Here is a 22,335-nt window from a genome sequence, read left to right as displayed (position 1 = left end):
TCCTCATCAATAAACTGATTTTTACAGTGAATTAGTTAACTTTCATTAAATCTTACATATGAACACTGTAATTTGGAAATTAAGTAGACTAAACTCAGTGACTTCAAGTCACAATGAAAACACTATCATGAATTAAAGTACATGAAACTACAGTTAACTTCAGTTTTGAGTGTCCACATGGGGCTAAAATGAAGTTTAAGTAATCCAATAACAAGTCACACCTTTAGCTACACTGAATGAACTTTTGTGTGTCCATGTATAAACACAGCTTAAAACATGTTTACTTGGCATTCAAAACAAAATTCTGAATTACTATTTTACACAACTTTAAAAAATCAAAGCATGTAGCTCAAAAGGATAATCTTAATTTTCTTCTTATTTCTAATCATTCTACACTTACCAATAGAGCTACCTGCTGAATCTCTTCCAAATAGTAACTTGTTGACTAAAATGGTTTTAAGTGACTAGTAATTCTATCTCTTCATTTTCTAAAAGTTTTGTCCCTGTAAGATGTCCAGGCATGGTAGATAGGACTGTTGGGTTTTTTTTAATTATTTTTTTAAACTTCTCAAAATCATTTTTGTCTTTTTCTTTAAATAATAACAACACAAAAGAATTATTTTATCTGGTCCACATAAAATTATACTTCCTCAGCTGCTCATTTATCCATTAGGTGCATTAAGCAATTAAAAATCCTGAAGAACAAGTAACATGTTCGATGTTCCCAGTAATTTTGCCAAGGTAGCACAGGAAAGCTGTATTTAAAATGTCCACTGTCAGGAACTCCTTGGTTAATTTCTGGATTCAAACTCACAAGTAGGCAAAAAGAAGTTTAAAAAAGGCCTGAGAGGTGTGCAGCATACTTCAGAGGCATCACGCAAGAATTCATTTCAGTTGAGTTTTGCCTTCTCTTTGGGCTAGTATCTCAGTCAATGCATTAAATCCGAGAGAAGGAAATCAGTAGAATCCCATCAATGAACACCAACTAAAATTCCAGCCCTTTATTTTCAAAAGGTATATTTAGATTTTTTTTCACACACAACAGTGATACAATGCTCGCAATCATCAGCAACTGGAAAATATCCACTGTCAACATGTCATATCTGCAATTAAATCATTATATTCAAGCAGCAAGCTATAACCACTAATCAGGAAGAGAGATACTGGAACCATATATGGAAATAAATCTTAATTTTCTCTACAGCAAATGATGCAGAATAGGCCACATAATTATAGTATTTTACTTCATCCTTTTTCCTTTGTAATTCATAATACTCCCATATGCTCTAACAATAATCAGATCAGCAGAACTGACATTTCTGGCATTATATAGGTCAAGGGGATTTTTAACATTGATTTCAGTGGGAGAAGAATTAGGGCAATGTTGAGAGTACCTCATCCACGATGTTGGAAGTGTAACATTCATCTAGAGAATATGATAGGATCTGCATCCTTTCCTAAACAGTGTGCAATCCAAGCTGAGACACAAGAGGAACTTGTAAGAGAAAGGAGGCAAGAGCCATCTTTAAGTCAATGGGACTGTTTCCTTCACTTGTACCTGCTTCTTGTTGATAAGAGTACTGCAAATCAGAAGTAACCCAACTGAAATCAATATGATCCTGTCATTTTCATTCCAACACAATAAAGAATCAAACCTCAAACCACTGTAAGAAATGCAGTTTTGCAATTAATATGTCTTCTACATTGCAACTCAGCGAATCCAGTGCAAACGGGGCATCTAAATAAAATAGATTCAAAATTTGTACTCAGGCAAAATACCGGCTACTTTAAAATATTTCCTCCTTTGCTGGGAATCCTTACTAAAAGATCACAATTATTAAATAGAGATGTTTATTTCCCTTGTAAAATTCAGCTTCACCTATTAGCTATTAACACGAAGAGGAAGAAGGTTCCATTTTGGAACACAGAAACAGCAATTGAAGTGTGGTGGCAAAACAGATTGCATACAAAGTCTAAAGGGAACAGTTAGAAGGTTTGCAGAGTTATTGCCTAGCAGAGTCTGATGCTATCTGCTGTGCAGTGAGACACCTGCTAGTATATTAAGCTTGGCTTTAAAGAAAAATGTATTTGATGTATTATTTGGTAGCGGTACTAAACTACTGAGCTAAGAACAAATCTTACAGAAATAAAGTACTCTTTGAAATCGAACTGCATATATTTGACTGAATTTGTACATCCATTTTAGTTCTGCCTTGCTTGGTTGTACTATACATGTGAATCTAAAACCAGATATTGCTCTCACTACATATATATATACATATATATTAATGCATGCAAAAAATTATGGAATGTTTTCCAGAGGTATTTGGATGGCACCTGCTAATTGTGACAGGTTGGCTGCTCATTCCTCTGCATTAACTTGAACTATGCCCAGGGATTGTTAACGAGGCTAAAAATCTCTGATGTACTTTTCTGCAATAATTTTTTCTAGAGAAACCCCAGAACTAGAATTAAATTAATGTTACTTATTATGAAAAGTCATCATAATTCACTTGAGAAAACTTATCCTAAGTATGATTTGCATGTCACTGTATCTAGACCATAATGACCTGTGACATTTGTACAGTAACAATGAATAACAAATAGGAAAGCAGTAATAGCAAAGCTTCAACTTTGCTATTATAGTAAGTTATTTGTTACTTGTATCAATTGAACAAATGTTTCTTTATTGTGCAAAAGACCATTATACAGTACAGTCACTGAAGCTGCATTTAATTTTGCAAAATGAAGACACTTTAAAAATAATTAGCATTTACATCTGGCTGTATGTTACTGTGTCTACCTAGCTACAGTAAATGAACCTTAAATGTATGTAAAGAAAGCAAGATGAACGGAAAGGGGAAGGGGAAGGGGTAGGGGAAGGGGAAGGGGAAGGGGAAGGGAGAGCAGGAGAAGGAGAAGGAGAAAGAGAAGGAGAAGGAGGAGGAGAAGGAGGAGGAGGAGGAGGAGAAGAGGAGAAGGAGAAGAGGAGAAGGAGAAGAGGAGAAGGAGAAGAGGAGAAGGAGAAGAGGAGAAGGAGAAGAGGAGAAGGAGAAGAGGAGAAGGAGAAGGAGAAGGAGAAGGAGAAGGAGAAGGAGAAGGAGAAGGAGAAGGAGAAGGAGAAGGAGAAGGAGAAGGAGAAGGAGAAGGAGGAGGAGAAGAGGAGGAGGAGAAGAGGAGGAGGAGAAGAGGAGGAGGAGAAGAGGAGGAGGAGAAGGAGAAGGAGAATGAGAAGGAGAAGGAGAAGGAGAAGGAGAAGGAGAAGGAGAAGGAGAAGGAGAAGGAGAAGGAGAAGGAGAAGGAGAAGGAGAAGGAGAAGGAGAAGGAGAAGGAGAAGGAGAAGGAGAAGGAGAAGGAGAAGGAGAAGGAGAAGGAGAAGGAGAAGGAGAAGGAGAAGGAGAAGGAGAAGAAAATTTGGGATTCACGGTTCTTCTGAATGTCCTCCACTGGGCTGAACAGAAGCAGATTTACTTAATTTCCAATGTGTATTAAGTGTTAACTATGAGTTCAATCCAGCAGTCTTTGTGCTGGAAATATCCCCACTGACTTCTAAAGAGCTAATGGAAATTTTGATTGCACGAGAACAGCAGAATCACACACAAAATGTATACTTCCAGAGCCCTGTAAAGTCCATTGTGCTGCCTCATAGCAACAGAGGCGGGGTTGCCACTGAGCTCCTATCAGGAAAACAGTATAATTTTATTCCAAAAGAAAACATTTTTTTAAATAGCCACTCAGCCTGCTGACGTTATCTGAGAATTCATACCTATCATTCTTCCTCTTAATAATTCCTATAATAAAAATGAAGGAGAAAATAGTCATAACTGAATTTCACATGAAATAAGAGAAGCTCACTGCGAACCGCCAAGTGAATAAGTATGTGGTACCTGTAATATGACTGATTGTAACACTGTCATAACGTGCAATCCTGTTCTGAGGAAACACGTTAAGTAAATCGTGTGTATACTAATTTATTTTCTTTTTGTAAGAAGCTTTAGCAATAAAGCAATAAAGCAACATTTTACCCTAGCTGAAGGACAGCATGACTTCCCCCTATCTAAGGCAACACCAGCCGTAACTTTGCTCTGAACGTGGGCATGAGGGACCTTGCTGGCTATTAAGCTTCAGCAGCACCTGCCGTTCCATTATCACTCTTTATAACTCACCCTGCTGGGACCTCCAATGTGGCAAAAATGTAACTGTTTGACTGAAATAATATCTTCAAAAAGTCCACCTCAGACTGAATTCTTCTCCGAAATTGCAGTCAACACCAGAAAAAAAAAAAGGATGGAAAAAATATCATCTTTTACTTTTTCTTCACACCCTTTCCTTTGAAAAGCTCTGCTGTCCCCACACACTGGAGCAGAAGTCTAAAGGTCAGAAGGAAGATGATCTTGTTTCAGGAACATGCTTCTTCCTAGCACTGATCAACTTTAGGTGACCGAACAGCCAGAGAGTCCCTCTCTGTCCCTGTACCAACAGCTCACAGCTGCTTAAGCTTTGTGGGAAGTGAAGGCCGTGAAACAGAAAGGCAAAAGCCCAGCTCTCCCTCCACTTGGCAATCCCAAACACGTAGGGGAGAAAACTGTCTGATCCAAACGCTCAGAGGACAGAAAGCAGCGCAGAAAGGAGGGAAAGGAGTTAATATAACCAAACAGGAATATTCTGTTAATGCAATATTTAGGAAAAAAGGTCTCCCTGCACAGCGTGTGTTATATCAGGCAAAAACCACCAGCAGACATGACAGGTGGCTGCTGTAATTGTGGGTGCATTAAGTACAGCTCTGTGGTCTGATTTGTAGCAGACCTGGACTCTGTGACTGAACCTGACGTGAAGTCTGTTCTGAATATCTGAAATTGTTTATAATGCTAAATACTTTGACTAAATACTTCTCATGTTTCAAAATAGATATCAAAATTTCATGGATCTTTTTTATTTTCATCACATTGTTCCAATTTCCCCCCAAACATGCAGCCACACCACTCTCACTGATTTATTTCTTTATAGCAATGTTAATTGTATGATTGACATTTTTGGATGCCCATCTTGGTGCTCCTTGAGACTGAGCTGCAGCCACACTGAGTGCTCACAGCTGACGGTGAAGCCAGTGGAAGCTGTGCTTTAAACACATGAATTCTTCCAATCTGTAAGTGCTATAAGACACATGAGAGAGAAAAGTGCTGCACTGGGTGTCTCATAGTGCATAATCCAGACTTGTGTAAATTTTAACTTAAATTCTGTGGGCCTAGATCTCCATTTCTGTTCACTGTTGGTGATGTAGTTTGTGAACTGAACCAGAAATTGCCCTACATAGAAAACACTCAGCAACTGCATAATTAAAAATCCTGGCTAAGGTACATATAAAACGGAAAAAGAATGCAAAGATAAAATTAGCATTTTTCAATAACTGTACATTTGAATTATGCATCTTTAATCACATTTTTTTCTTCAAAAAGAAGCATTTTGCTATACACGTAGTATACTCAAATCCTCATGGACCTAGAGGAAGGACTTCCACTTTTGGTAGTGATATCCGAGTCTGGCCCTTACCATGCTGCACATCTTTACCACTTTCAAAGGGAAAAAAATACTCTATCAACTGCAACTTACAGAAGTTTCTTATGTAAACTTATACTGATCTACTTAAGTCATGGTGGAAAAAGCTACAGAAAAAGTCCATAATACCAAATTCATTTAACAAATGTAAACCTAAAATCCAGAGTCATGTAAATTACAAGCATGAGAAATGCTGAGGGTCCAGAAAAGGTGAAAGATGTTATCAATCTCGTATGACATGTATTGTAGAAAACAGTGATGTCAGCTCCTATGAGATTTCCTATGACTTCCTATATCCTACTTTTAACATGCTCAAGTTATCTTGTCGACAACTGTCAGCAGAAGTGAGATAGTTTAAAAAATATAGGGTTATGTAGCAACTAACTTAAAGCCAGGTCATAGCCAGTATGCCTACTTTGATGTTCACCAAGGTCATACACTCTGTGCTCTTCTAAACCACAGGAGAAAAGTACTTCACTCAACACCTATTAGATACACCAGTGAGGTGAGATGCAACACCAGAGACACTCCAGCTGTAAAGATGTTCCTGCCTGGTGGCAAAAGCTGCATCCTCTCACTGAGCAAAGGAAGACTCCAAGTAGTTCCATGTGTATTCTTGATGCAGGTACAGCATCACAGCTCATTGCTTCACTGAATCTGACCCTATGGCACCTGATTTTTTTTTGTTTTTAACAAAAAATTTATTAAGAAGTCTCTAATGATGTCTCATTTTAAAAAACATACAGCTAACTGTTGTGAATTGGGAAGAAATATATAACAAATAGGCATGATAAAATGATGACACTGAAACCTGTTTAATACACTATGTAAAAAATTAATTAGGAAATAATACTGTGGAAATTAATGAATATATTTCCTGCACTACTAGATTATTGGACAGAAGTGGCAAACTGTATGGAAACTGGCACATTATAATTTTATTTTACACCTAGAAAGTTTCTGATAGTTTCACATTTACTGCCACAATTCAAACAGAACACAGACATGCACACAGGTGTCTAAAGAGCAGGAAATACTAAGCAGTGTGGCTAAAAGAAAGTCTAACTAGCCAGCTTTATGATAGTAAAAAGTGATTGAAATCTGAACCTTGTTGTATTTAACAACCTGCACAACACATTTTCCCAGATAGCTCCTCTGAAAGGTTGACCAATTTGTTTCAATACAGTGGCCACCCAACAGCACCAGAAAGAAAACTTACATCCAAAGCACTGTATGGAAATTCTTCTTCCAAATGTACAATGTGAAGCCTAAAGTACAAAAGCAGTTAATTTATCACAGAAGCAGAGATTCATACAGTAACTAATTCAAGCTGCTGATGATGCACTAAATCAAGGGGAGTGATGAGCACATACATAGCAGCAAGTGAAGTTCAAAAGGATACAGATCTATGTGATCAATGAGCTGCCACACGGCAAATTAAATGCACTGTTGACAAACGTACAGGAATAGAGAGGAGGCTCCGAAATTATCAAACCAAATATAAGAAAAATTTAAATAAACCAGTGCAGACCACACATCTAAGTACCAAACCTTTGAATCACTGGGCTTTCTCTCTGTAGTTAATATGAAAAAAATATGCCTTGCAATAAAGAAGTAAAACCTTCCAGGAAATGTAATACAGTGACACCAGTCATGTGAGCAACCACTTACTTCAAGCACACAGATTAGGAACAACAGCCTACAGATGAAAATCTCACACAAATCAAATATTATATTGCATATTACTGCACAGAGTGATGACTGAATGATAAGGCCAACTTACATCTTCTTCCTCTACCAATTTACGCAGTTCAGAAACATAAACAGAGCACGTGGTGCTGACCAAGCCTCTTCATACTCTAATCACTGTCCTAGCTGATTAATGGCTTTTTGACTGAAAAGCAACATCATTTTGTGATAAGAGTACTGGCATTTAGCGTTGTGCACCTCTTGAATTTCCCTAGAGAATAAGAAATGTTGCACATCATGAAAGATGTCAGGACTTCTAAAAAGAAAGAAATCACCTACTGTGATAAGGCTTTATTAGACATTTTCTACAACATTTATAGCTGGGACTTTCTTCTATGCAAGTGTTACCAGCTGCAGCTATTACTGTCATTAAATTATTCATTACAGCTAATATAAATATGTTGTCTTTTGGTTTTGTCTATGGAGTGCTATGCGAAAATGGTGAGAGAGTTCTGTCTTTGTTACTAAATCTTCTATTTGAAAATGTCACGATTCAGGACATCACATGTCTTTAAAGGGCTTCCAGAATATCGTAGCTTCTCTAGGTAGCCTCTTGGCTGCAGTTTTATCATTGAACTTCCACACTACAATCCAATGGTCTTTCACAGTATATTTACTGTGATAGGAACAGGCTAGTTATTCTCAAGAGATATTAATCTCTCCAAACCCATTTACACTGTAAAACTGTGTATTTCTCCTACAATTTTACTTCCTTGCAGACTCCTCAATAGAACAGATTGCTGAATTTTGGAGATCATGGGGACCTTTGTACATTTAATTCTGCTCATATTCAATGTTGCAGAACATCCAACAAAAAACCTCACTCTCCATCAGCAACTTTTTTCTTCTCCTTTTTAACACATTTGATTGTTTTATTTGACATGTATTTTTATCCCCTAGGCTATCTGGATCTGTTCTTCAAAACATTCCCTGTCAGGTGATAGCATGTAATTAGATTAAGAAAAAAAGGGATAATGAACAAAAAAGGTAGCTATCTCGTTTGCTTCTTGCTCTAAACCTTATATTTTCCTCTTCATAATCCAAAGGCTAGCATATTTGTCGCAGCGTCTCTTATATAAAAGCTCTAATTCTGTAACTTTTATTTAGATCATGAATCATACCTTGATTTTAACAAAACCGCAAACACTCAATGCAAAGACAAATAAAGGGCTACTCATTTTGGCTTATGCTAGTGTAATAAGACTACAGGAATCCTCTTTTTTTATAATCTGTGAAACACTTAAGGACATACCCAATACGCTGAAAACAACTGAAATAATACTAATAGTATTAACACTGATGTGCTTCATGTACTGAAGGCTAATGAAAAACAAAGCAAATCAGATAAAGTGAAGGTCCTTCAGAACCCAGTTACTCAGCAAGCCATTACAATAACCCAGGAGGAATGAACCATCAAGTGCACTTTCAGAGTGTTCGTTATTTGAAGAGATCTATAAATAGCAGTAAGGCTTGATTTTGCAGCTATGCTTGAGAAAGGCCATTTAGTTGAACAGTAGAATTCCATGATAAAACTGGATTCAAGGCAACATAATGATAAACCCCAAGTAATGGTACCACGGCTAAAGAGCTAAAAAGCTTAAATCAATGCATGACAGAAGGGGCAAATTAGTCCTCCCATTCCCCTACCACTAGCAAAGCTAGCCTCCCAAATCTACAGTGCAGGAACACTACTTTGTTAGATCCACAAAACACAAAGAATTAAATTATTGACAGACATTTCCAATTGTATAACTATGAACAATCTTATGAACTTATGTTTTATTTTGTTCAACTTGGAAACATACATATGGAAAATCTCTGTCTGGATTTCAAACAGTTTTTATAAAGGAAGTTAGAATGTCACCTTCCTACTGAACTGATGCCAAGACTTTCACTAGCCAGATTTTCACAGCTAGATTTTTCATAGAATTCCATTATCAAACAGAAGAGTTTCTATTTAGAGCAGAACCAGTGAAAAGCAGAAATAATAGGAAACCACTCAAATAAAAAAACAAAGCTCCATTACAACTTTATGTTAATTATGATTATTTAATCCCTGTATAGCCCTCTTCTTTGATCTGAACTTTTTTCTAAATTTATTTCAGGACAACTAGCACACTGTTATTTCTCAGGCAAATGAAGAAGAAAACAGAAAAATGGGGATTGAGATATACATATTAAAAATTTCTAAAACCCTGAGTGAAATGGGAAAAATTGCTATTGAATTTCCATATGAATTAATCTGTGCAGGCAAAAATTTCTGGCTGGAACATCAAATGTGCTGGATTAAGGACAGAAGTCTTATTGGCTTGAATGAGATGAGGGTTTTATCCTTGACATATACAAGAATTTACGAAGAAAACTTTTGATTTCAAGATTTCTTATTTGGATAAGAAGATTATCTAACTGATCTGAACTGGTCCTGACCCTGTTCCTGTAAATAAGTTGTGCTGAAAACCCTGAACATCCTGTAAACTCTCCAAAAAGCAGTATTTCCCCAGCAGGTTTCCTTTCATTGCCTATTGTATGCAACACACCTCTCTGACATAACCAATGCATTTATTTAACTTTTGTTTTATGTTTTATCTCCTAATTTATTTTGGTTAGAGGTAGAATTATTCTGTTAAAAAATGACCTGATCCTAGACATGGTTTATTTAAATTTCAAAATGAAAAGCTTACTAAGAACAGATAAGATTGATTGCTCTTTCCATCTTAGCATAATTGTATTTCAGGTGAACATCAATTTACTTTAAAGGACACTTCTAAGTAGCAGGCTGCATCATACATAATTCATCAATCACAGCTGCCTGTAACATGATTTACTCAAGCAGATTTCAGTGGAATAGAGGGAGTTGCATTGTTTTTTATGCTTTGGCTTGTTTGTTTTTAAATAGTTTACGAAACACTCATTTGTGCTGAATTATTGTTGAAAAGAGTTCATCCTTGGTAATCAGCATGCTGAATTTCTTTTTCTTTGTACAGAAATGTTACCTCTTAAAATTTATTTTAAAAGGCAGAGTGAGTTTTCAAAACATTATTAAGGCAGAGAGCGCTCCATGCTTATCAAAGGTAAGAGTAAAGCTCAAGGATTTTGCTCTGGGGGAAGGGAAGGCAAAAACACATATCTGAAAAACATTACTAGTTTTAGGGCTATGTATTTTCTAGCTGGCTTGACACTGTTTGTTATTATTTGTTATACCAGCATGCAAATGTAATTGAAGAGATGTTGCTCTTTCCTCAGCTAGCCCTTCACACGGTTGTCACACTGATAAAATGGCTTTTATGCAGCAATCTACACAAAATGGACACAAAACCATGCGCCAGTTAAAGTGCAATCTCTTGATACACAAAGAAATACAGGTGAAACTGGGGGCACCGCAATGTGTGTTACATTGCTCAGCATCTTCCATTAAATTCAGCTTCAGGGACATGTTGGTGCCTCATGGTCCTGAAGTAAAGCAGCATTTCCACAAGTAGATGCAAATATAGTTTAAAAAGTAAAAAAAAAAGAGTGAGAGAAACTGCTAGAAATGCACATCTACACAAAGACGGAAATGCTTTTACTTACTTGTAAGCCCATTTGAAACACAGAGTGACCCATAAAGTTAGCCAACATTCGAATTAGAGCTGCACCCTGTGGGAAATAATAAAGGAGAAAAAAAAAAGATGTTACCGTTTTTGCATGTCAGTATTACACAATTATAACTATCTGAAGTAGTCATTTCCATCCAATGCTGTCTTCTTGGAAACTTATTTGTGCTGGAATGAAAGAGAGTTAGTGTAGATAATGCAGATGCTTACAAGGAAAAGTGAGGGAGTAGACTGTTACTGTTAATATCCTGCTCCACATACTGAATAAGGTGCAGGTCAATAAACACACTCTCTCCACTGCTGGAGCACGGATGTGTCAGCTCCGCAGCTGGTTGTCCCTAGCCCTTCTGTGCACCCACCAGGACTGGACAGTTTTAAAGGAGGGCAAAAAAGAATGTTTGTGCTAAATTCTACCATAGTGATTATTCACAATATTTTCACTTTCATTATGCTACTGTAAATCAGGATTTAGTGATGCTACTTTCTTTTGAAGGAAACGTTATTTATCTACTAAGTAACTTGGACAGGGCAACCCAGAACATCTGTAGCAAAACCAAAAATATATAAAAGACATCAATCAAAATCCTTAACGACATTCTTCTGCTCATCACACATCACTTTTTCTACTCACTTATTAGTACTCCAGGGTCCCCTTGTTTCTTTCTCACAGTTTAAATTTCATGTAGTAGCAACAGGAATATATTTACCTAGGCACCTTAACTCTACTGATTTCTTTGAGAAGTAAGTAAGAAAATATATTCATATGATCTTGCCCACAGAGTCTTTTCCAATCCAGAGACCAAGAACTGTCAGATGCACATAAAAAAAAGAATTATAAAATTCCTCTCACAGGTAACATTTAGCCACAGTGGATGGAACTATGGATGGCCCCTGCACACCAAACAAAATAAAAAAGCAATTATAGACTGAATAGGAGATACAAAGCACAAAGGCAGAACTACTCTCTCAGGATCCATCTGTTTTCACAGCTACTTTAGAAGTACTTTCTACCAATTATTACCTTCAGGAAACCCAGAAGTCCTACTTACAGCTTCCAGAACAACAATGTGCTTGTCCCAGCTCTACCACCTTCCCCACACTGGGAAGGCAAACACCTTCTTGACTTACTTGCTGATGGACAGTATAGGAAAGGAGAGTGAAGAAAAGGGATTCCAAAGAAAAAGCAGAAAACAGAAAACCAGAGAATTCCGAGGAGAAAAAAAAAAAAAAAAAACTGTTTTGGACAGAAGGAAGGAGAAATGGGAGCAAACGCAGTCCTTAGTGTGTGAGAGAAGAAATGGGAAGAAGAAAAGACAGGAAACAACTTAATTCAATCTTTCTTGCATGGAACAGAGAACAGCAATACATTTATAAGAAGAGCAGAAGCAACCAATACATTCCCAGCTCTGGAAAGGAAAGGGAAAGTCAGCAAACCCTGGCACCCTAGAGATGAAGAGAAATGGGGTTGCAGGATCAAAAAGCAAGAGGTACGCAGAATAACTGGCATAAGGAAGAGGGGCTTACTGAAAAGAGGAGCTTAGAGGATGACCCTAACTAGGGGGTTCTGGGAGACAAAGAAGGTATGTGGAGTAAGTTCAGTTACAGAAGCAATGGAACATATGGCGTTGAGGTCATCTGAATGGCCCAACATGCTAGCGTTTCCACTGCCTATTCACTAGGCATTCAGTGAACTAGATGAGACGTCCAGAGGACTTACATTTCCATACCTCCTGAAAGGTTCTCTGATTCAGACCTAAATCTACAGAAAAATCCTAAATCACAACAAATCTGTCCCGCTGCAGAGGTTGCTCTTTGGAACCTGTCAGTATCATTCCCTGAACACCCTGACATGCAACTGATCTGCTCTCCACTTCACTCTCGGGCCACTTCTGCTCTGCCAATATTTGTCCAACCAAGGAATGATGTATGGAGTCTTGATAAGTGAACCTGGCTCTCTTACAGCGCAGAATGGCAATTTATTGATGATATAAGTGCTTTACTCTAGGCAGTGGATGACTCAGTACCTTGTCAAGAGGTGAAACACATTGGTTTAAGAGGTCTAGTGGAAAGCCATTCTTTCCTACTCAAAAAATGTACCTATGTTCCTGCCAGTGTAAAATCTGACTCACCTTAAGCCATTGTACCCCATCTTAATAAAAGTCTATTCAGATTAATAGACTGGATATTCAGTCAATGATTAATGGCACTACATGGCTCTGGTGAAGCACTTTTCATTAGCAAATCCCATGAGTGTTTCATAAAACACTGATATCAATATCCTGAAAATTAAAGGGAAACTGAGGCACATCATAATGAAATAATTTGCCAAAGATCACCCAGCATGCCCCTCATATAACCTATGACACAGTCAAAGCTTACTCAGCCTCAGCACTGCTGTAGGAAAGGAAGGCAGAACATATCAGCTACTCCATGGAAATTAACTGCACACACAGTCCTCTTCTGCAAAGTGCTCTTGGGAAAAAGCATGCTCATGGGTAATTATCCCATATTGGCTGAAGTGCTGTCAGTTTATGCTCTTTCTTTCCATGAAGAAACTTATTTGCACAATCACTCCACAGTAAAGACTATCCATTATTAAAATTAGGAGCAAAATTCCATTATATGTGAGCTGAACTTGTCTTTGAAATCTACAAAATGCAGAGCCACAGCTAAAGCATTGAGTCTAATTCCCTCAGTGCTAACATAAAATAATGTGATTGCAACCCTGATTTCAGATGAAATGAAACTAATTTTTAAAGACTCACTCTCCTATGTTTTGATCCTGTGGTATCACTACAGGTCAGACTTACTGTAAGTTAATTTAATTATCTGACTTATTGAACAATTCAATTTTATTATATCTGAATTCTTAAACTAAATGTTTCACTTGCAACTTGCATCCTGTAATCATTTCTTATAAGCAAGAAAGTACCAAACAGAATTTTCTTTCACAGGAAAAAAAAAAGTGAGTCTTAAGTATGAACCCATTAAGATGTGACTACTGCATTCTACACAGTACTGTTATACAGGCTGGGATACATCTGACTAAATGCAGGTATCTATAGTATCTGTGTCTACAATTACTTTAGTTGCCTAGATATTCTTGGACAGCACCAGTCTCTTTTGGGTGAACATTATCTCATCTTAAAGTAGACTTCCAAAAAGATCAGATTAATTGTACCCTAAAAGCACCCATCTCTTGTAATTCACACCTAAAGGAGCCTTGGGTGACTAGCTCATATGTACATATCTGCACTGTAGGCATCTAAAGTGAGGTGAGATCAATTCAACTGCATTGTCCAAAAAGGTCATACAGAGACTGATTTCCCACTCTGTTACAAAAGTTTTTTACTAGTAAGTAGTTCCCAAGGATTTCTGAATTGTGGAGATATAAAACTGGTGTGACACCATCTTTTTCTACATATACAGTCATATAACAGATATCATATCTTGGTTTATTCAACATCGTCCTACCTTCATGTAAGAAAACGAGCAAAGGCAGGTCTTCAAGAGAAGGCCCTAAAGAGAGGGCAATATCCTTGCTAGCTGAAGGTGGATGTTCCACACCAAGTAAAGAGCAAAGAAAAGCACTTAAAATAATGAACTGGTGAAGCAGTTGCAGTAAAGGGAACAATGTAAAGATCAGTAAACAAGCAGATAGGATTATGCAGAAGCTAGAAGGCAAGGGGGCATGTGTGAAAAGATACAAATGAGCCATAAACTCATTCAGCATTATTCTTCTAAGGACCAAAACCTACATCAATATTCTAAAAAATACTCATGAGAGAAAAATGTTACCAACAAAAACCAGAAACCATTAACTACAGCTGACTATTGTGAGGGTGAAATTATCATTTTGTAAATGCATTGGGGTGGGGAAGGAAAAGAGAGCATAGAAGGCTGACCCATACAAAGCAGAGCTCTTCCATCCTTCCCTTCCATCAAAACTTATCATTCTTTTCTAGAATACTAACTTTTGTGGGTTTTGTTATGTTTTTGTGTGGTTTGTTGGTATTGTTTTAACCATAGGACTGAGATTCACCTGACTGAATGTAGATACCTCTACTGTAGCTACCTGATGCTTTCTCAGTTTTATACAGCTGAGCCAGCTGCCTGACTCCCTTTAAAGGCAACAGAGAGAAGTAAGCACTTCAGCTCATCATGATTCATCTCATCCAAAGACATGCTTTTAAAATAGGACAGATTAATTTCACCTTAAAAGTGCATGTTTATCTTCACTGATAATACAAGGAGGTTAGAGGACTAGATATAGCAGGAGTCTATACAGTGAACATTCCAAATGAGATTACATTAATTCCTCAACTTTATTCTGCAACTTTCAGAGCAACCTTAGAAAATGTGAAAGCGTAAACAGTGCAAAAACACCTCCCTGAGTCTGTGAAGTCTGAGACAGCATCTGGCAGGCTCACCTATCCATATATCTATTGTAAAGCCAAATATCAGTAATAGTAATCACACAGACCTCACTGTATCTCTTCTTAACTGAATTTCCACCTTGCCATCCTTGCTTAGGAATGAAAGCTGTTTGTTCTGATTTCATTTAGAGCAATCCCTTTTGTGACATACAAACTAAAATCACGCAGTATCTTGGTATGTAGAACACCAACATGGTATCCAAGACCTAAGGGTGGAGTGAGGTACTGAGGAGCATTGGACTACCATAAAAAATTACATAATTGAATTTATTAAAAAAAAAAAAGTATGTCAATTTTCAAAGTAAACTCCGCCATTTATTTTTGGTTTTTATTCTCTTAACAAAAAAAAAAAAAAAAAAAAAAAAGAAATAAAAAAAAGGAAAAATACAGGTGATTTATTAACATTCTTCTGTTGTGCACCAGCCAGTTCAAAATCAGTCTTGATTTACATGTAATGACATCACTTGTTTTTCAAATACAATGGGACACAGATAGGAGGTCTACAGTTATTTTTCTGTATGCTTGTACCCTTGCAATTCAAAATTAAGTTTACCTTCTCTCTAGCTAAGGGAAATGTATTACCCTGTCCTCTACCTCAATTACACTAGATTTTATTCATATTATTGTTAAAAAAGTTATTATCAATAATAACTTCTTATAATCACCTTTATCTTCCATGACTAAAACAAGGCTCAGACCACATGCAGGCACTCACAAAGGTACCATTTTTTCCTAAAGAGCTCCTGATTTAGGATGACAATCAATACATAAAGTTTGAAGGCTACTAATATATACCTGACATATACTAGTATTCTTTAACGAATCTGTCACATTACACATACATTAAATAGCTCCCTCATTAAACTGCTTAGTCTGAGCTATAAGAAAGGTGCCTTGTCAAAGACTTTTTGTAAATTCAGTGTCTACTGACTGCCTTCAAGAACTCTAGCTGGTTAGTCAGACAATATCTCCCTTTGCAGAATCTATGTCCAGGCAAGACCAACATGTTTACCCATGTGCTCAGTTACCTCACTCTTTACATACTGGAGTCTCCACCTTGCTGGAAAAGAAAGTCAAACTCATCAGTGTATAGGTCCCAGGACTTCCCCTGGAGCCCTTTCTGTACATTGCCCCCAGGAATTTTCTGGTGCAGCGGCCATTCGCCATTCGTAAGGATGGTCTACAACCTATTGCCAGAAGTCCTGCAGCTCCACATCTGGCTACCTTCAGAATGCACAGGTGGGTGCCACCCAGCTCTGCAGACTTTCTAACAACTAACTCAGCTCTTTTAGTTAGGATTTCCCAAATACCTACCTCAAATTGATAGTTTCTGCAACCTGTCTGATATAAAGCATAAACTGAGCATGGGAATCCACACATTCTTCAGCAGGAAAGTCGACTGCAAATAACTCATTTCACTTCTCTGCTATACTCTTAAAAATCTAAGTCCCCCTTCTACACCTTGGCCATAACATGGCCTGCCACCAGTAACCCAGAGTCACAACAGCTGTACACACTCAAGACAAGCATGAACTCCCTTAGCAGAATCACTCCAGATCACACAGAAACTTCCAAATTTTGCTTAATATGTTTTGAGTAAAAGCTGAAATGTATCTTAATGAAATGTGAAAGAGATTTTTTTAGAACTGCAACTTTAATAAAAGCAGCATATGGGGTTTGGAGTTTTTTTGTGTGTTTTGGTTTTTGTTTTGGTTGTTGTTTTTTTTTTTTTAATGTTGCACATATTTTTTACAGCACTCTGTCACACAGAAGCCTAAGGGTATCCACAATCAAGTGGATTCTTAAGTAAATAAGTATTTCATTCCGGCTCAAAGTTCCTTTATTTATTTCTCAAAATCTTACATAATTCTGTGATTTTAAGTTCATTTCAAATATTGGAAGAGCATGTTACCAAGCACTCACACAAAGAATGCACGTTTGTACATTATTTTTGTAATGTGAACACTAGCCAACAAGTAATATCCAAGTCACGTTTTTCAAAACAATAATTCTTCGTTGGTACTAAGCAACCACAGCTGGATGCCCCATGAAATTTAGCTTATTGGGAAAAACACAGCGTGAATCAAAGTGAAAGAACAATGTACATCAAACATGTAGCAAAAATGTGACATTTAAAAAAGAACTCTTACATAAAATAAAAAAACAAAAAGAAATCTTTTGAATTCTGGAGAAATTTAACACAAAAAATATGTTTTGACTAAGGCACATCTGCAGAATTTGCTCAAATGCAGATATAAAATAGTGTATATGCATGCAAATTAACGATTCAAAAATATGGTCAACTGAGTTGCTGTGTCACATGACATGCAATGCACTGAATTAACTGAATTGTCACCTTCAGCACCTTAAAGAAGATGACCAAGAGATGGGAGAAGTCTGGCTGCAATGTCTATTGAGCAACAGGAGTGACCTTAACCCAGAGGTTTCAAACTCATTTTCACCAGGGGTCACATCAGCCTCACTGTTGCCTTCAAAGGGCCGAATGTAATTTTAGGACTGTGTGTAACTACTCCTACATTTATACAGTCCTAAAATTACATGAAAATTAGTCTGACCCCCCTGTCTCAAGCAAATCAATGGGCATGCCTTAGAACTGCAAGAACAACTGAAAACTGGATAATTACTTTCAAATCCAAAAGTTGAGCTTAAATTGCACTTCCTTAAACAAACATATTCACCATATGCTGTTGCTTTTTTTTCCTTTTTCCCCAAGAGAAGTCCAATCATTTCTCAGCTCCCTCTCAGAAGGTCATGCTGAAATGTATTTCACCTTCCTTTCTTTGTAATCTGAACTGTTTTTCATGGCCTATGGCCTTACTCTGATAGTCGGGGAACAAGTGTGTCCTGTCCATGCCATCAGTTACAACACAGTACTGTGGCAAGCTCCTGAGAGACCTCTACTAAAGTCCTTCTACTGAGCGCTAAAAGCGAAGATAATTGTAAAGCCTTCTCTGGAATTCTTCAGCTGTCGCTATCTAAAACATTTCATCTCTGGGAACTGCAGAAGTACTCGCTGAAAAAGTCTTTTCAGGGAATTAATTAGACTGTATCATGAGTCACTAAATCCCTCTTTCATTTTCAGAAATTGAGCACTGTAATACACCAGCTTGGCTGTTTTCTATATTCTCCAATGGCACCTCAAAATACAAGAAAAATGAAGCCTAACACAAGTGAATTTGATGAGTATGAATGCTTCCTTATTTTATTGAGATAACAGAACATATTTCTTTAAATGACTACACATGTGCCTATGATTTCCTCTCTGCGACAGAAATGTAAAATGTTCAAAAGAATTCCTAGAGTCTTTCCCTTTGGAAAACTCATGTAAAAGCCATGAGAAGAAGGAAGGAGATAAGTATATGCAGACTATACAGCAACTGGTACAAAATGTGACAATATGAGCCTAATCCTGAAATTCTTAGTCCAGGCCATCATTTAGTCACACACTGAAATACCTTAAGCATGTGAGAACCCAGCTTAAATTCCATACACTATGTAACTATGTCTCAGGAGAATTTGGGTCTGACTGTAGTAATTTAATTTATCTTCTTTACTTTTTAAAGTAACACAGAATTTCCAATTGATATTTGCTTATCAAGCAGCGCACACCCACAAGTTACTGTATTGTAGATACTCAGCAATAAAACCAGGATATATTTTGATAAACAAATTAAACTTATACTATTTTTAAAACTTTACTTACAGTGTAGAGGAACCAATATATTAAAAATCACCAAACATACCCATAAACCTGTAACGTACTGTGCTAAATCATCAAAGATGCATAAACTCATCTTCTGTTGTTTTTATAGATCGTAAGGCCATTTATCTGATGCCAAAACATCTCTGAAAAAGCAACATCATATTCATGGAGAGCTTTTCACTGGGAAATCATAATCATTTTCTATTCTGACAAACACAGCTGTTATAGGGCTGGATAATACCACAACGGTCAGATGGTAAGATGAGCCTTGGTGAAATGTTTGTCTTAGACATAAATTTTGTTGCAAATTTTAGGAACATGACACAATGAACAAAATTCAGGAGTAAATGACCATAACTAATCCTGTTCTTCAGGTGCATATTGTCACATCATTTTCCTTGAATAATAAAATGTACCAGTCGCCTAGACAAAATGCTGCTAGGATCTCATTTACAACAGTAGTTTTATTTAGTCTTACTACCAAAATCACTCTTACATGTTCTGACACCAGTGACAAGGACAAAAGCATGTTATACTTTTTCATTAAATCCTTCTATGAGGAAATCTTCAAGGATGGACAAACACAAGAGGATGACAACATCATCTACATAGATGGGTCATCAGCAGAATTTAAATAAGCAGCGACTAAACCAGTGCTTCTTAAAATCCACTGTATTAAGAAACTCTTGCAATAATAAAACTGGCTCCACAAATCTATGTTTTCCATTAGAAGTAAAGGACAAAGGTTTTCCCTTTTATGATGAATATTTACAGAAGTGTTTTCACAGTCACAGTTATTTCAGTTGAAAGAGGAAACATATCACCATTTTACCAACCAGCTCCACAGAGAAGTCAAAACCAAATTAAGTTAAAAAAAATGGTGATGATTGTCCATTGATGACTATCTTTGGCATCAGTATGGTCTCATAGCTATCTACTAATCCAGCCAATGTGTTCTGTAGTTATATCATATAGCACTGCCATAATAAAACAAAAAGTTTAAAATTGAAGATTAATATTCCTTTTATTTTTAGTTAACTAAATACCATACAAGAATCTCAATCCATTTGCTTAAGACTGTTTTGCAACTAACTACAGTTCAACATGCCATTCTACTGGCTCTCTTTTAATATTCAGAAATCATCCATTACTTAAACATACCTTTAAAAAACAAAAAAAAAGTGTAGCAGAGATTGGTCCAGAGAGTTCCCTTCTGAACAGAGGGATCATATTTTGAGGAAAATATTTACCATATTTTTATGTCAAGTTTTTTCTTTTTAGTCTATTTCATTACCTCAAGTTTACTTTCTATTTTCAATTCTTACAAATTATTCCAGGTTACTTTTACACTTGTACTTGTTGCTATAGTTTCACTGACCTGAACTAGGATGTGTACCCGCAAAAGTTATCTTGGGCATCATTGTTTTTTCGGACTCCTTCAGGGGAAAAACAAAACTACCTGTAAAGGCTTACAAAGGCACTTTCTGCTTTGCCTTTTGTTGAAAATTACTGTTAGAAAGGAGAGTTGGAGAATTAGAAAATGCAAGTACATTTTAGGAACTCTGGTGTGCTGGCTGGTAGCTCCATGTACACCCACCTTTATCAACATTTAATTTTATGTCATAAAAAATCTGAGACACAGACATAATATTCTGTTCCTTCTACTCCCTGTCAGGAAAAGATGTATAAGAGATTATGACAAGGTACATTGTATTGAGCCACCGTTGCTGTTTCTGCTTTGATCACCTCCTCTCACCTTTGGGGACTGCTGTTTGCTGCTCCCTTTTGGCAGGGAACAGGCAGAAGAGGGTCCTGCACTACAACAGTCTACATCTTCCCAATCGCTTTGCCTTGTGTTGGCCTGACCGAGCTATCAAGTCTAATGAGCTCTTCTTTAAAATAGGGTGCTTCTATCAACATTTATGCTCTGCTTTTTACTATTGCCAGTCAAACCCATATACATTTCTCCCCAGTGTGGAGAACAGAACACTCCTAAAACACTATAGGTGTGTAGCTGTTTGTACACCACACACAGTGGTTTCTGTGTTTCATCTTTAGAAAATACTATCTTAGCATACACAAGACAGTGTAAAAGGTTAATGACAGTTTGAGTCAGGAGGGTGCCCAGATGCCTTAAGAGTGGTATTTTACGTATCTTGAAGCACTCGCCTAGTGTTACGAACTAGCACCCACCAGCTGGAGTGGGACAGCCTGCATACTTTAGGTCAGGCGCTCTTAGGACTGCTCTGATCCTGAACCTAAAGGTTTCACCAACTCTGAGTTTCGATGGCTTTCACATTGGAAGTGGTAATGACCTACAGCTTTTTTAGCTAAACAAAAAGAAATTATTTTCATTAGAGGAGAATTCCTCTGTTACAATGGATTACGAGCAAATGGCTCCTGAAAGCACCTTCTGTAATTTGGGCATTGACCTGCTGCGCTCGCAAGCCATGGAACAGAAACCACCATCACACAAATGCGCACCCAGGACTTAATGGCATTCACAGACAACATCACAGCTAAAACAGTAAGGGAGAACAAGAAGCTCTCCCTTCACACTGCGGTAAGGGAATGGATTGCAAAGCCACGTGAATCGTATTGTAAGGCTTTTAACTAGCTGGATGTTATACTATGCTACTGATTTAGTTGCATGAATAATTAAAAATAAAACCTGTTTTCCTATATTTTATTATTTATAACATTTATATAGTATTTATTTCACTGTTAATGAGCTGCTCTCACTTTTCTGTGGTCATTTCACTGATGCACATTGTCACAACTTCATTGCACTCATGAAATGAGTGGATTTTCTCTCTGATACTAATCCTAGTTTTACTGGGAAGAACACATGTTCTTGGTTTTTTGTTTGTTTCTTTTACTTTGTTATTACAGTGCCAATATCCTTCCCAATGCCTGAGGATCAGAAGTAAAAAGCACAAAGTTTTTAGAGAGTTTTTCCAGTGACTGCCACATTTCCAGTTCTTCCACATTCTTGTAGAACATGTTATGCTGTAAATTTTTGAAGAGAATTATGCTCAAAAGGGTGAGCAAGCCACTGCTTTCAATTTCTTGAATTCTCCTTTCCCAGATCTGTTATCGCAACATACAGGGAAGCTGAGCATTTTTCTTTATGCGAATTTTTAGTTGAACAGATTTCCTAAAGCATAACATTGTCTTTGAGGGGAGGCAGAGATCATGGTCTCCCTTTATTACTATTAGAGATCTATCTTCCCTCTATAAATCAGCACAGAAAGCAGGAAAAAGTGTCTTTAAACAA

At 37.1% G+C, this 22,335-nt stretch overlaps 1 protein-coding gene across 2 annotated transcripts in view; it reads right to left on the bottom strand.

The window, feature by feature from the left end:
* TRHDE (thyrotropin releasing hormone degrading enzyme) overlaps positions 1–22,335 on the bottom strand; it is a 208,504-nt gene that overhangs the window by 82,144 nt on the left and 104,025 nt on the right. For both annotated transcript variants that reach the window (XM_021298155.2, XM_065040569.1), the window contains one exon: positions 10,876–10,941. In XM_021298155.2, coding sequence (XP_021153830.2) covers positions 10,876–10,941 — 66 coding nt within the window. The remainder of the gene's footprint in view (positions 1–10,875; positions 10,942–22,335) is intronic.

The sequence above is a fragment of the Columba livia genome, chromosome 1 (genome assembly GCF_036013475.1).
Source record: "Columba livia isolate bColLiv1 breed racing homer chromosome 1, bColLiv1.pat.W.v2, whole genome shotgun sequence".
NCBI lineage: Eukaryota > Metazoa > Chordata > Aves > Columbiformes > Columbidae > Columba > Columba livia.
This window is presented reverse-complemented; position numbering and strand designations above follow the sequence as displayed.